The 14,748-nt window shown below is 46.4% G+C and overlaps 1 protein-coding gene and 1 long non-coding RNA gene across 4 annotated transcripts in view; both read right to left on the bottom strand.

Moving 5' to 3' along the window:
* Positions 1-14,748, bottom strand: part of Slc16a14 (solute carrier family 16 member 14) — a 30,762-nt gene that overhangs the window by 10,571 nt on the left and 5,443 nt on the right. The window contains exons 2-4 of one of the 3 annotated variants that reach the window (XM_048344590.1): positions 12,512-12,783; positions 3,639-3,782; positions 3,126-3,170 (exon numbers count right to left, since the gene is read on the bottom strand). In XM_048344590.1, the coding sequence (XP_048200547.1) occupies positions 3,126-3,170; positions 3,639-3,782; positions 12,512-12,770 (448 nt within the window). In that variant the 5' untranslated portion in view covers positions 12,771-12,783. The remainder of the gene's footprint in view (positions 1-3,125; positions 3,171-3,638; positions 3,783-12,511; positions 12,784-14,748) is intronic. The other 2 variants (XM_048344591.1, XM_048344592.1) reach the window with 2 other exon arrangements.
* On the bottom strand, positions 8,534-9,513 carry LOC125350223. Its single transcript, XR_007210701.1, has 3 exons — positions 9,237-9,513; positions 8,613-8,615; positions 8,534-8,574 (listed from the first exon to the last, which is right to left on the bottom strand). It is a non-coding gene; the product is annotated as an uncharacterized LOC125350223 (long non-coding RNA).

Below are 14,748 nucleotides of genomic sequence, written 5' to 3'. Positions count from 1 at the left end.
TAATCTTCATCTGACTTAAGTAACCACAACCCTTCTAGTACATGACCTTTATAATAACAATAAAAAAATTAAAAATGCTTTCATGTGTGAGGAATAAAGTCTGTGTCCGATGTTATAAGCATCATAGCTCTGTTATGAGGCCAATTCATGACCTTACCAGCATCCACCCCCTTCTCTTTTTGATGGCACTGGGGTTTGAACTCAGGGCTTTGACTTGCTAGACAATGCTCTTATCTCTTGAGACATACCTGCAGTTGTTTTTGCTGTAGTTTCCTCTCTTCCTTCCTTCCTTCCTGTCTGGGACCAAGACTGAGCCACGCCCCCAACCCCTGCTGTGCCTTTTTGTTTTGTTTTGTTTTGTTGTCACTCATGGGGCTTGAACTCTGGGCCTGGGTGCTGTCTCTGAGCGCTTTAGCTCAATGTTAATGTTCTACCACTTGAGCCACAGAGCCACTTCCGGTTTTCTGGTGGTTAACTGGAGTCTCATGGACTTTCCTGTGGCTTTGAACTATAATCCTCAGATCTCAGCCTCCTGAGTAGCTAGGATTACAGGCGTGAGCCACCGGCACTCGGCTACTGTGGTTATTTTTTGAGACAGAGTCTTATTCTTGGCCTAGACTGTCCCAAACCACTCTGGTTGTGCGTGAGATAGGGTCTCACTGTTAGTCTGAACATCCTGTACCACAGTCCTCCTATTCATACATCCATAGCTGGAGTGACTGACAAGGACCACTTTACCCAGCTTTTTCTGTTGAGATAGAGTCTTAAGAACTTTATTTTGTCTGGGCTGGCCTAGATTTGTGAGTCCCCTGCATATTAGCCACCACGTCCAGCTATTATTGGTTGAGAGGATCTCACAACCTCTATGCCCGGGCTGACCTTGAACTACAATCCCCCTGGTCTCCACCAGAATTGCTAGGATTATAATAAGACGTGAGGGGCTGGGGTGTGTATCTGTAATCAACACAGTTCCCACAAAAGCTTAGGGGATATGTACTTAAGTTAAAGCCTCAAAATGATCAGGGCAGGGCTCTGGGCCAACTCTTCAGCCTCCTTTCAGAGGAGGCATGGAAAAGGCAGGCTGGGCAGGGCAGATGTGGGGAGGGAGGCAGAATCCTGCTGATCAGCATGGATGGAGAGGCAGTACCTCCAGGAGCTAGGCACAGCCAGGCAAAGCTGTAGAAACATGTCTAGAAATTCCATACCTGAGGCAGGTTGCTCAGAGAGAGGTGTCCATCTGTTTGGTAGGAGGGCATTCCTTAGCAGTTGAACTCTTTAAATATTATGTATAATATTTAATATGTATAACATATGTGTATATGTGTGTGTACATATATCACATAGATCTGCTGCTCCTTGGAATGAAGAAGAAGACCAACAAAATCTCTCTCAAATGTAAACAATGTGGGGGCTGGGGATATGGCCTAGTGGCAAGAGCGCTTGACTCGTATACATGAAGACCTGGGATGGATTCCCCAGCACCACATATATAGAAAACGGCCAGAAGTGGCGCTGTGGCTCAAGTGGCAGAGTGCTAGCCTTGAGCAAAAAGAAGCCAGGGACAGTGCTCAGGCCCTGAGTCCAAGGCCCAGGACTGGCAAAAAAAAAAAAAAAAAAAAAGTAAACCATGTCATGATTTCTGTAAATAAGAGCCAGACACTAGTGAGCCTCACTGATGATGGCCCAGCTGCACTTTGTAGAGGAAACCCAACTGCTTTGGCCAGATTTCCCATTTACAGATATACTGCATTTCCAGAGGCTTCCCCTGGATTTTTCCTGTGGAAAAAAATGTAGCCAGAATATCATGTTTCAAAAATCATTTTCCTAGCAGAGAGCTGGTAGCTCAGGCCTGTAACCCTAGCTACTCAGGAGGCTGAGATCTGAAGATCATGGATTGAAGCCAGCCCAGGCAGGAAAGCCTATGAGACTCTCATCTTCAATTAATCAGCAGTTGATCTCCAATTAATCAGAGCTGTGGTTCCGTGATAGTCCACAAGCTTTGAGCAGGAACGGCACTGGGAGATGGTGGCTCACGCCTGTAATCCTAGCTACTCAGGAGGCTGAGATCCAAGGATCACGGTTCAAAGCTATCCTGAACAGGGAAGTCTGTGAGACTCTTATCTCCAATTACCTACCAAAAAGCTGGAAACAGAACTGTGGCTCAAGTGAGTGCTAGCTTTGAGAACAGAGACAGCATCCAGGCCCTGAGTTCAAGCCCCAGTACTGGCATTTCCCCCAACCTGCCCCCCGCCCCAAAAGAAAAAAGATCAGAATTCCAAACTAACATTTTTTTCCTTGCTGGACCTGGGGGTTGGGCTTGAACTCAAGGCCTGAGCACTGTCCCTGAGCTTTGGTGCTCAAGGCTAGCACTCTACCACTTGAGCCATAGCACCACTTCCAGCTTTTTCAGAGTAGTTTGTTGGAGCTAAGAATTTCCCCCACTTTCCTGCCTGTATTGGCTTTGAATCATGATCCTCAGATCTCAGCCTCCTGATTAGTTGTGATTGCAGGTATGAGCCACCAGTGCCTGGCTCAAACCAACTTTATTTTTTTTTGGCCAGTCCTGGGCTTGGACTCTGGGCCTGAGCACTGTCCCTGGCTTCTTTTTGCTCAAGGCTAGCACTCTGCCACTTGAGCCACAGCGCCACTTCTGACCATTTTCTGTATATGTGGTGCTGGGGAATTGAACCCAGGGCCTCATGTATATGAGGCAGGCACTCTTGCCACTAGACCATATCCCCAGCCCTCAAACCAACTTTTAAAGCATGCCTAATGTGTCATTTATCAAGGGGATTGTAACTCTGTGTGCAGAAAGATCAGGCTGGGTCAGGTTCTTTGACACATAATTGCATAGGGAAGTAACTCATTAGCGGTATGAATGCTGTACCTGTTGATAAAGGAAATTACAGCTGAGAAAACATTTCGCAGTACACAGCCAACCGCCAGGCAGTCAATGTCAATCTACCCCTGGGAATGACACCTTGCTGAGCTCACGATTCACTTCTTAGAATTCTCCCCTTCCTGCTTTCCTTCATTAATTTCAACTGGCCAGAAAGCATAGTCATTCTGTGATTCATCTTCCATTCGTTAAATGTGAGAACGTTTTTCATTTCCTTAACGCTTATCTACTCCCTGAACTAAGTGTCCCCAACTCTTCCCTTTTCCTTCCCCTAGGAGAACAGTCTCACGCTTAAAAGCTGGCATAGGAAGTTTATTTTGTTTTATTGCCAGTCCTGGGGCTTGAACTAAGGGCCCGAGCACTGTCCCTGGCTTCTTTTTGCTCAAGGTTAGCACTCTGCCACCTGAGCCACAGCGCCACTTCCCGATTTCTCGGTGTATGTGGTGCTGAGGAATCGAACCCAGGGCTTCATGCATGGGAGACAAGCACTCTACCACTAAGCCACATTCCCGGCCCAAAGCATAGGAAGTTTGAAGCTGAATTTGATTCTGTGAGAGGCCAAGTACACAGTGGTTAGGTCACTCTCTCCCACACTGAAATCCCGTGGAACGTCAGAGCTACGGGGGGTGGGGGCGGGGAGCAGAGCAGGGGTGTTTCACTATGTCTCTTCATGGTGAAGTCCACTACCCAAATGCCTAATCCAACATATAAATCAAAAGTGTAAAACGAACATGCTTACCAGCTGTCACGCCGAAAGTGACGAAGAGATAATGCACGTTGGCCGCGTAGGCGCTCAGCACCCAGCCCAGGGAGTTCACCAGGCCTCCGACAATGGTGGTTTGCCGGCAGCCGCAGGTGTTAATGAACAAGCCGATGAAGGGCCCTGCCACAGAGCATCAGAGAAGGAATTGACGAGGGGCGCGAGGTTTCCCTGCTTCCTTAGGAAATCCTCATGCCAAGACAGTCCAACCACATTAGGAGGGCTGCTAAATAAGGCAGAAACAAGCCGGGCACTGGTGTGGCTCCTGACTGTAATCCTAGCTACTAAGGAAGCGGAGATCTGAGGAGCCTGGTTCAAAGCCAGCCCAGGGTAGATAAATCCAAGAGACTCTTTTCTCAACCATTAAAAAAGTCAGAAGGAGTGCTATGGCTCAAGTGGTAGAGCACTAGCCTTGAGTAAAAGGGCTAAGGGACGGTGCCCAGGTTCTGAGTGCAAGCCCCAGTAACTGGCACCAAAACAAAACAAAACAAAAAACAAAAGGAAAAACAAAGAAATTAAAGTATAAAACCCTTTTAGCCTACAGAGATGGGGGAGAGACTGAGAATCGTCAGAGAGCAGCACAAATTCTAGTACTAAAACAGGTTCAGAGGCTTATTCTTCTTCAAATAGTAGAGGCACCATGCTCACTCAGGAGATGTATTTTTATGGCTCCAAACAAACTTGGAAAATGTTTGGAATCCATTGGCAATATTTAAAAAAATAAGAAAATTCACACAGAAAAGCAAAACACCAATGACAACCCAAACTAGCCCCAACTGGAACCATGTGGGTTCGGTCCATTTGGCTGGGTCACGATCTCGCCCCTTCCCGGGGGGGCCTCCTATTGGCCTCTCAGCCTCAATTGACTCATTTGTTTGCCATCTTTGCTTATCTGAGCTTTTGATCCATATCCAAAAGGAGCCCAAGAAGAGGGTTCTCAAAACTCCTTTGCTTCCAGCCTGTTGTGATGATGACACAAATCAAGCTGTAAGGTACTGATGGTCATTGCTTCAACATTCAGTCCCTGCTGACTCTCCAGGTCCTTGACTGGACCCAACAAGCTATGCATTTAAGACAGTGTAGAGACACAGGAACTCATCTGGTAGTGCAAGGATGTACGCTATGCAACTGGGTTGCCCGGCAACCAGTTCTGTATAATGCACTACATGCTAATCGCTTGCTTATCTTTTCTGATTTTGTGCTGGTTCTGGAGCTCAAAATCTGTTCTCATGCTCTTGCTTAGCTTTTTCGCTCAAGCCTAGTGTTCTACCTCTTAGGCCATAGTTAATACTTCTAGCTTTTTGGTAGTCTGCAAATCAAAGTTTCTCAGATTTATCTACACACGCTGTCTTTGAACGGCCCCATCCTCGGATCTCAGCCTGGTGAGTAGTTAGGATTGTAGTCTTGAGCCCCTGGCCACTGGCCTTTGGCCTGCGACTTTGGTTTTTAAGTCATCGGTCTCCTTGCTTTCTCCCCTTCTGATTTTGTGGTGATGTGTGATGTCTTTGAAGCTGACTGTTTGACTTCTGATCAATGGTCTGTGTTCAAACAGCAACCCGGATTTTAGCAATATAACGTGATCGGAAAGATAGCTCATTCTGAGCAGCCTCTTATTTATTTATTTATTTTTTTGGCCAGTCCTGAGCCTTGAACTCAGGGCCTGAGCACTGTCCCTGGCTTCTTCCCGCTCAAGGCTAGCACTCTGCCACTTGAGCCACAGCGCCGCTTCTGGCCGTTTTCTGTATATGTGGTGCTGGGGAATCGAACCTAGGGCCTCGTGTATCCGAGGCAGGCACTCTTGCCACTAGGCTATATCCCCAGCCCCTCTTATTTTTGATGATCATGTTTGAGGTACTGAGGTACTGAGGCAAATGCAAGTGCTCTACCAGTTGATCCACACCCCCAGTCTTTTTGCTCTCCGTTTTTTCAGATAAGAGTTTTATTTATGCAATTGCCTGGACCAGCCCTGGTCAGTGAGCCTCCTCACTATCTGACATTACAGGTTTGCACCACTGTGCCTGGCTTGCTTCTGAGATTCAGTCTCTAACTTTTTGCCTGGCATCTCCAAGTGAGATCCTGCTGTGTCTGCTTCCTGATAGGATCCAGGGGATTATAGGGGGGCCCCACCATGCTGGGCACCATACTCTGTGTAGTTATTTAACTTAACACTAAGGTGAACTATTCACAATTAATTAAGCTTTAAGTTTCCTTCTTTAGCCTACACTAAAATAATCTTTAAACATTCCAGCTATCTCCATGTTCCAATTTGGATGTGTAGTCGATTATTTTGTCTTTTTTTTTTTTCGTTTTGTTTTTGTGGTACTAGGGATTAGACTCAGGGTCTCATACATGTGAGACTCAGAACAAGTGCTTAATCCCTAAGTTATACCCCAGCCCTATCTAGTGTTTCTGAGGCTGCTCTCTCCCAAACATCATGAAAGTAAGGATTTCACATATGTATAGCCGGGCACTGGGGGCTCACATCTGTAATTCTAGCTACTCAGGAGGCTGAGATCTGAGGATCATGGTTCCAAGACAGCCCAGGCAGGAAAGTCTGAGATTCTTATCAATAGTTAACCACCAAAAAGCTGGAAGTGGAGCTATGGCTCAGGGGTAGAGCATTAGCTTTGAGCACAAAAGCTCAAGAACATGGCTCAGGCTCTGAGTTCAAGCCCCAGGACTGGCACGTGCATATAACAAAGACTTACCACACACATAAATAAATTAGGCTTATGGTTATAAAACTCTGAGGGAATTTTGGGGGCAATTGAAACTTGAAGTCCTTAAGCTTAAGACATTTCTTTCATTTATTTCTTGGATTTTCATTTCCTAAATCCATAGTCACTTGACCAAACTTGGACAACTGACTGACCAAGAAAAAGAAAAATGCATGATTCATTGGTTTGGCCTTTCAAGAAATCAAAGGTCAAAGGTCATTGTGCAATAGCTCAGTGTTTTTCACATTACAGAAAGTTTTCGGATGCTGATGCTTGTGAAATATGATACTAAAAAGGCATATGAGGAAGGAAAAACAATCCCATTAGTCAAATACTTACAGAGGAGTTTTATAAATCAGACAAAAAGTACTGACTTTACTGATTAGAACCATAAGTTGGTAACAGTCTGTTGTGTTTATTTTTGTTTGGGCATTATTGGGGATTTGAACTCAGGGTCTTGTGCTTGCTGACAAAATATCCTACCACCGGACCCATATTCCCAGCCTTAAACTTTTAGTGTGAGTGTGTGTGTGTGTATGTGTGTGTGTGTGTGTGTGTGTGTGGTATTTTGTTTTGTGCCACTCCTGGCTTAAACTCGGGGCCTGAGCACTGCCCCTGAGCTTTTTTTCTCAAGACTAGCACTATATCATTTGAGTCCCAGCTCCACTTCCAGCTTTTTAGAGGTTAATTGGACAGAAGAGTCTCATGACTTTCCAGCCTAAGCTGGGTTTGAACCAAGATCCTTCGATCTCAGCATCCTGAGTAGCTAGAGTTACAGGTGTGAGCCACTGGAACAGACTGCTTTTAGTTTTAGTTCGGTTTAGTTTTGTGCTGGCTGCGGAGCTTGAAGTCAGAGCCTGGGCGCTGTCCCTGAGCTTTTGTGCTCAAGGCTAGAGCTCCACCACTGGATTCCTAGCTCTACTTCCGGTATTTTGTTGGTTAATTAGAGAAAAGCATTTCACAAACTTTCCTGCCCAGGATGGCTTTGAACAAAGATCCTCAGATCTCACCTGCATGAGTAGCTAGGATTACAGGTGTGTGCCACTGATACTCAGCTCCTTTTGATATTCTAGGTAAGGGTTCTTGCTTTTTCCTGAGCCAGGCTCTGAGATTGTTCAACCTCCTGGGAGATTTCCCTCCCTCTACCTCCTAAGTAGCTGTGGTTATAGGTATTCACCACCATACCCAGCCCAACAGCTCTTTCATGCCTGAAGCTTCAATTATTTATGATTTGCAGTTGGGCAACCTCAGACCTGAAATGCTGTTATAAAATACAGACATTAAAAAATAATTCAAATCCAAGCTTTCTAGCTCGGTTTGATTTTCTAACCATTGTTCATTGATGGCCAGCCACTATGCCAAGATCCAATTGTCATTTCAAAATGCAAAGAATTCCCGTCACACTGTACAAAGGGAATAATGAAACTGAGATACCATCCTGTGACCAAGACTCACTCTTTGGTAGAGCAATGCGATGTTTGGGAAGGAGACTGCATATGTGGCTTCCAATTCTACAGAAGAAATCCGAGTCTTGGGCCATTTCCCACATAGCATGGGGTCCCCTAGCTGCAGGAAATTGCCTCAGGAAATCATCTCGGGAATTTTCCAGCACCTGACAAGCGGAGGGGGGGGTGGAGGGGGGAGCACAGGAGGAGAGAAACATGCTGAGGTTTGCCCTCAGCCTTGCCAGTGCTCAGGGGAAAAAGAAAAACCAATCTTTTGAACCCTGGGTCTCTTAGGATAACTCTTATTGTGTGATGATTTAAGTACTTAAAAAAAATCAATGGCTCCCAGCCTTAGCTGAACAGTGGAGTCACTTAGAAGCTTAAAAACAAAAAAGAAACTTTTAATACTTGGAGTCCATCTTTGAGGATTCTGGTTTCAAAGTCTAGGTGCAGCCTGAGCAACAGGATTTTTATTTGTGTGTGTGTGTGTGCCAGTACTGGGGTTCAAACTCAGGTCCTGGCCACTGTTCCTGAGCCTTTTCCACCCAAGGCTGATGATTTGCCAGTTGAACCACAGCTCCACCTCCAGCTTTTTGGTGGTCCATTGGAGGAAAGAGTCTCACAGACTTTTCCTGCCTCAGGCTGGCTTCAAACCATGATCCTCTCAGCTCTCAGCCTCCTGAAGAGCTAGAATTATAGGCATGAGCCATCAGCACCTGGCACGTTAGAATTTTTAAAAGCTCCCCGGTAGTTCTGAAGCGCATCCACAACTGACACCCACAGCTCTCAACCTACTTAGTAAATACATCATTTTTTGGTAGCCAATGAGTTACCCCCAGCAATATGATGCCCAGACTTAATTCCAAGAGCCATTGTCACAGAGCTGGCAGAGATAGGAGCTGGTTACATTTTGTGAAAAGTTGGGACAATGGCAAATCCATGCTAGTAAAGAGTGAATGAGGGCATTCATTAGACTGGCCATATGCAAATCACTGACCAAGAAAGAGATGGCTTTCTCCTACATAATTTCTGGGTTTTTCTTCACTGGACATGTTGCACATACGTGGCACACATATATGGAAATAGCACAATGAAACCCCTTTGCACAACTAATATATGTTCATAAAAATTGGAGCGAGAGGGCTGGGAATATGGCCTAGTGGTAGAGAGCTTGCCATGTATACATGAAGCCCTGGGTTCGATTCCTCAGCACCACATATGTAGAAAAAGCCAGAAGTGGCGCTGTGGCTCAAGTAGTAGAGTGCTAGCCTTGAGCAAAAAGAAGCCAGGGACAGTGCTCAGGCCCTGAGTTCAAGCCCCAGGACAGGCAAAAAGTAATGGAGAGAGAAAAAGAGGCAACCCAAAAATGTGCCTCCAATGACCAGACAATGGAGACATTTATTCTTATTCATGACACACATATGTCCAGCTCTTACTTGCTGGGGTGGGAGGCAGAGGCAATGGTGGAGAAAGTTCTAGAGTCTGGCAGGTCAGGTATAAAACCTGTCCCCTCACTCACTGGCCGACCCCTGTGGGAAGTGACTTAGCTTCTGCGAGTGTCACTTGCTCTTCCTCGGGAAGGTAGAGATGATGGACACATGAGGCTCATCCAGCAGGAAGCCAGGAACATTAGACTAGGCTGGGCACCAGGGGCTCACGCCTGTCACCCTAGCTTCTCAGAAGGCTGAGATCTGAGGATCCCAGTTCAAAGCCAGCCCAGGGAAGACAAATCCAAGAGCCTCTATGTCCAATTAACCAACAAAAAGTAGGAAGTAGACGTATGGCTCAAGTGGGAAAGCACCAGCCATGACTGAAAAAGCCAAGTGAGAATATGAGACCCTGGGTTCAAGTCCCAGTACAGGCACAGAAAAAAAAGAATATCAGGCATTTCACCATTCCTGAATACATCTCCAAAACCATGTCCAGCCATTACAGGACTGGAATCTACCTGCTTATCTCTATAGCACTTGTGAAAGACAACCTTAATAGATAGTTTGAAAGTATTGGCCTTGTTCTAGTTGGCTGTCTTTTATGGTTGTTTCTGCATATATCTACTTCTTAGATTGATTTATATTTTGCAGGAACACATTTTTTTTTTTGGTAAGGAAACAGAATGACATCCAACATAAATCCCAAAACATTCCCCATGTTAAAATAAATCTGTCTGCGTTTGTCATATGACAAACACTCCCAGTACCGTGTGTGTGTGTGTGTGTGTGTGTGTGTGTGTGTGTGTTGGTAGTGGTGCTTGTGCTGGTATTGGTGCTGGAACTCGGGGCCTCACGTTCTTTATTTGGCTTTTTCATTCATGGTTGTTGCTCTACCATGGGAATCACATCTCCGTCTACAAGTCCCAGTTTTAACAAAACAGCATAGGGTCCAAGGCACCAATCAGCAATATTTCAGATAAAAATGACTCGTCAGTAATCTCTCACACCCACAGTTGTGCCTTAATTTGAAAGCCAGCTCAGTACTAATCTTCTTTCTTATTTTTTGGGGAGGGGGAGGATATACATGCACACTTGCCCAGCACACGGCGTGGACTATAACCTTTTGCTCTGTTTTCTGTCATTAGCACTGTTGTTGTCATTCGCGTAGTTTCATTGACAGAATAACTTGGAGTAAATGCCAGCCAAGAGCAACAGCTCTCTGAATTATAATCGAGCAATTAATTAGAAGTGTAAGAAATTACAGATTCCAATCACACACGCATATGCCTGTCTACTACATATTCACAAAGCCAGAGAAGCTCAGGAGGCCTTTATACATTTCCTGTATAAAATAGAAAAAAATTGGCCAGGCACTGATGGCTCGCACCTGTAGTACCCTAACTACTCGGGAGACTGAGATCTGAGGATCACGGTTCGAAGACACCCTGGTCGGCAAAGTCCATAATATTCTTATCTCCAACAAACTACTACTACAAAAAGAAAGCCAGGAGTGGGGCTGTGGCCCAAGTGGTAGAGCACTAGCCTTACGTGATAAAGCTCAGGAACAGCACCCAGGCCTTGAGTTCAAGCCCTAGGACTGGCGTGTATGCGTGCGCGTGCACACACACACACACACACTCACAACTATTCAGGAGCCAGAGCATCAGGACAGAGTTTAGACATACATGCAAAGCTATTTCCCCTCCCCGCCCCTCCTGCTCCACCTCAACGTCCACGTGACTTTGGAGACCAATCACTTGACTCTCCTAGGCTCCTTCATGAAATGGTGGCAATCATTCTCTCCCAGGCTGTGAGGATTAAATGAAATGCATCAGCTAACCACTATAGCAGGCACTCATACTTAGTTTTCTGGTTCATTTTCAATTGTGTTTAGGAAAGAGGAAGCATGGTGACTCTGAAAAAGCACTCTCAGTGACTTGTTTTCCTCCTAGTTCTGGCTTGGGTTTGGTAGTTACTAACCACTTGGGTTTGGTAGTTATTAACCACGTCAGAAGAAACCCACCATTTTAGCCGAGGACAAGAAAATTGTGTTCCTGCTCGTCACTCGGTTCACCTTGCTGGAGAATCGCCCCGGTCTGCAGATGGGCCGGGAGAGGCTCGGGCTCTGCCCAGGGGCCGAGGTGTTTAGTGCTTCCAGTCTACAAATCTGTTACTGACTTTTCTTATGGCCACAAAGGGCATTCATGACACAGAATTTGATCCGTGAAGAAAGGGTTTTAAGATGTAAAAATAAAATCAGAGAAAAAGAAGCATAAAAGGTAATATTCAGAAACAACTTTTAAAAATCCAACTTGGAATAACTGCAGTCTATAGTATTATACGATTCATATACACAAACACTACATTATCTACTATATATTCATCAATATTAAATAGAACCGGGCATAGTGGTACATGCCTTTAATCCAAGCACTCATGAGGCTGACGCTGAGGGACTTTGGGCCTGAAGGAAGCCTGGGCTACATAGTGAGACCCTGTCTCAAAAACAAAAATCGATGTCAGTGATAATAATATATGATTATAATGTCTCATAACACTTAAGAACAAGATTTGGGACAAAAGGAAAGTTTCAAATGATTAAGTTTTAAAATCCTGCTGATATTTTCAACATTCAGGTAGTTGTATCATATAAAAATAACAGGGTACAATTCCAATTCCACAGGGATAAGAAGAGTGAAATTCCGAGGCAGGAAATGGAATGGTGTGGCCAGGACTGGGGCGGGGGGGGGGGGGGGAGGTGGCGGGCAGTGTTGGTACTGGAGGTGGATGGTGTTGGTGGCCACCTACTGTGTGAAGTAATGTAAGAACACTAAACCGACCACCTAAAAAATGGTTAAAATGGCCGTGTGTGTGTGTGTGTGTGTGTGTGTGTGTGTGTGTGTGCATGCAGGTACTGGGGCTTGAACTCAGGGCCTAGGCACTGTCCATGAGCTTTCTTTCAAGGCTAGCACTCTAGTTGAGCCACAACTCCACTTCTGGCTTTTGTGGTGCTTCATTGGAGATAAGAGTCTCATGGACGTTCCTACCCGGGCTGGCCTTGAACAGCAGTCCTCAGATCTCAGCCCCCTGAGTAGCTGGCATTACAGGTGTGAGCCCTGGAGCCTGGCTCCCATGGCGATTGTATGCTGTGACTATTTCCATGAGGGACGTGAGGGACACCTCCTGTCTAATGGCTCCGCAGCAAGGCATTGGCGTTCTGCGGTCCCTGCTTGGTTCGGGACAGTTGCCCGGGAACATACCCACAATCAAGGAGATGCCCATGCTGAGGGAGCTGACCCAGGCCGTCAGGCCGCGGCTCTGCTGGAATTCCTCCAGCCACTCCACGTTGAGGACTCCCAGGGCCATCTGGGAGCCCATGATGAGAATGTGCACGAAGAAAGACGAGAGGACCATCATCCAAGCCCACCCGCCATCAATGTCCGGGTGGGGCTTGAGCGTCTTCTTATCCTTGGGGTCATCTTCAAAATCATAGCCAACGTCTTCATGACTCGTATACATGGTCCGAGGTTTTCTGAAATACACAGAGCAAAGAGCCCCACTGACCATCAAAACAAGAGCGAAGCCGCATCACCTCTGGCTGCGAGCCCCACCTTCCATCCTGAGCCCAGTGAGCGTGGGGTTCCGATTCAGCGTTCTCACACGGATTTCCAAACGCGCCTCACACATCACAGGCTGTTTCTGAACCCTGTTTGTCCTCTGCAGTCATCTCATGCATAGGTATCATATGTAACCATTATTGTTTGATTTCGCCCAGCTAATAAGCTCAGGACCTGGGCACAATCCTTGAGCTTTATTTATTTATTTATTGCCAGTTCTGAGGCTTGAACTCAGGGCCTGAGCACTGTCCCTGGCTTCTTTAGCTCAAGGCTAGCACTCTGCCACTTGATCCATAGAGCCACTTCCGGCTTTTTTCTGTTTCTGTGGTGCTGAGGAGTCAAACCCAGGGCTTCATGCATGCTAGGCAAGCACTCTACCACTAAGTCACATTCCCAGCCCCAATCCCTGAGCTTTTTGTACTCAAGGCTAGTGCTCTACCTCTTGAGCCATGGCTCTTTTGCTGTTTCATTGGCAATAAGAGTCTCACAGACTTTCCTGCTCAGGCTGGCTTAGAACTGCAGTCCTCAGAGCTCAGCCTCTTGAGTAGCAAGGATTACAGGTGAAAGCCATGGGCACCTGGCTATAATCTTGGAAAACTCAGAGAAGGGAAGTGACTTCCCAAGGAGTAAGAGAAAGAGATGGAGAGAGGGAGAGGAAGAGGGAAGGAGAAGAACATGGTTCAAGTTTCGCATAGCACCCAATCTCAGCAAATAAACTGGGAGCGGTGGTTCACATCTCTCCATCTCAGTTTTGTGGAAAGGTAGGAAGTCCTGGTCCAAGGCTGGTTCGGGGGAAAAGGCAGGAGAGATTATCTGAAAATTAATGAAAGCAAAAAGGGGGTGTGGCTTAAGAGGTAGAGAATCTGCCTAGCAAGGGTGGGGCCTGAGTTCAAATCCCAGTTCTGCCAGAGAGGGAAGGAGAGAAGAGAGGGAGGGAATGAAGACGTGAAGACAACAATGATACCAACTAATCCTGGAGCTGGTGGGGTGTGTTAGTCTTGACCAGGCAGAGTGATGGCTAAGGATGGAGCTAAGATGGCCGACTGAATATCACTGGAGAACGAGGGAGTTAGGTCACTGCACCATGTTCAGGGTCAGGGAAGTGACTACTACCTAGAAAAGTGCATGATTACCGAGCAGTTCCAAAGACTCCACCATGGCCTACAGGGCTGCAAGGTGGCCGCCAAGGGCAGCGCTCCAAACCTTGCAATAGTCAGGTGATAGTGCACTCCAAACCACACGTGCCTCGGTTGTTCTGCTTTGTTTCACTAAGTGCCAGCATTTTTACACAATCACAGTTGAATGCTCCCCCCATGAAAAAGTGCTTTGCTGATCTAAGTGCCAAACAAGTATGTTGCGTTTCACACTTCCGATTAGGCTCTTTCGCTCATCTTGTTGTTGTTGCTAGCTGTGGGACTTGAACTCAGAGCCTGGGCACTGTCCCTGAGCTCTTTTGTTCAAGGCTAGTGCTTGAGCCGCAGCTCCGCTTCCAGCTTTCTGGTGGTTAATCGGAGCTAAGAATCTCACGGACTTTCTTGCTCGTGCTGGTTTTGAACTGCGATCCTCAGATCTTGGTCTCCTGAGTAGGGAGGATTGCAGGTGTGAGCCACTGGTGCCTGGCTTCGATCACTCACCTTTGGGTAAATGGACATTGTACAGATGTTCTTTCAGGCGTGCATGGCTCATAGTCAACCCAGCACAGACATGACCCTAGCTCGTCATGTCAATTTGGAGAGTGAACACAGAAGATCTGGGAACAGTTGAGGCCACTTCAGAGCCATCAAGTCTGGAGCAGCTTACCCCACAGGACACTGGGCAAAGAACCAGACAGCAAATGACATCATTTCCGCCACTCTGTGCCCACGTGGGAATTTCATTTC

The sequence above is a fragment of the Perognathus longimembris genome, chromosome 4 (assembly GCF_023159225.1).
Source record: "Perognathus longimembris pacificus isolate PPM17 chromosome 4, ASM2315922v1, whole genome shotgun sequence".
NCBI classification, from domain to species: domain Eukaryota; kingdom Metazoa; phylum Chordata; class Mammalia; order Rodentia; family Heteromyidae; genus Perognathus; species Perognathus longimembris.
The sequence above is the reverse complement of the archived record's forward strand: the minus strand, read 5'-3'. Positions and strand labels throughout refer to the sequence as shown.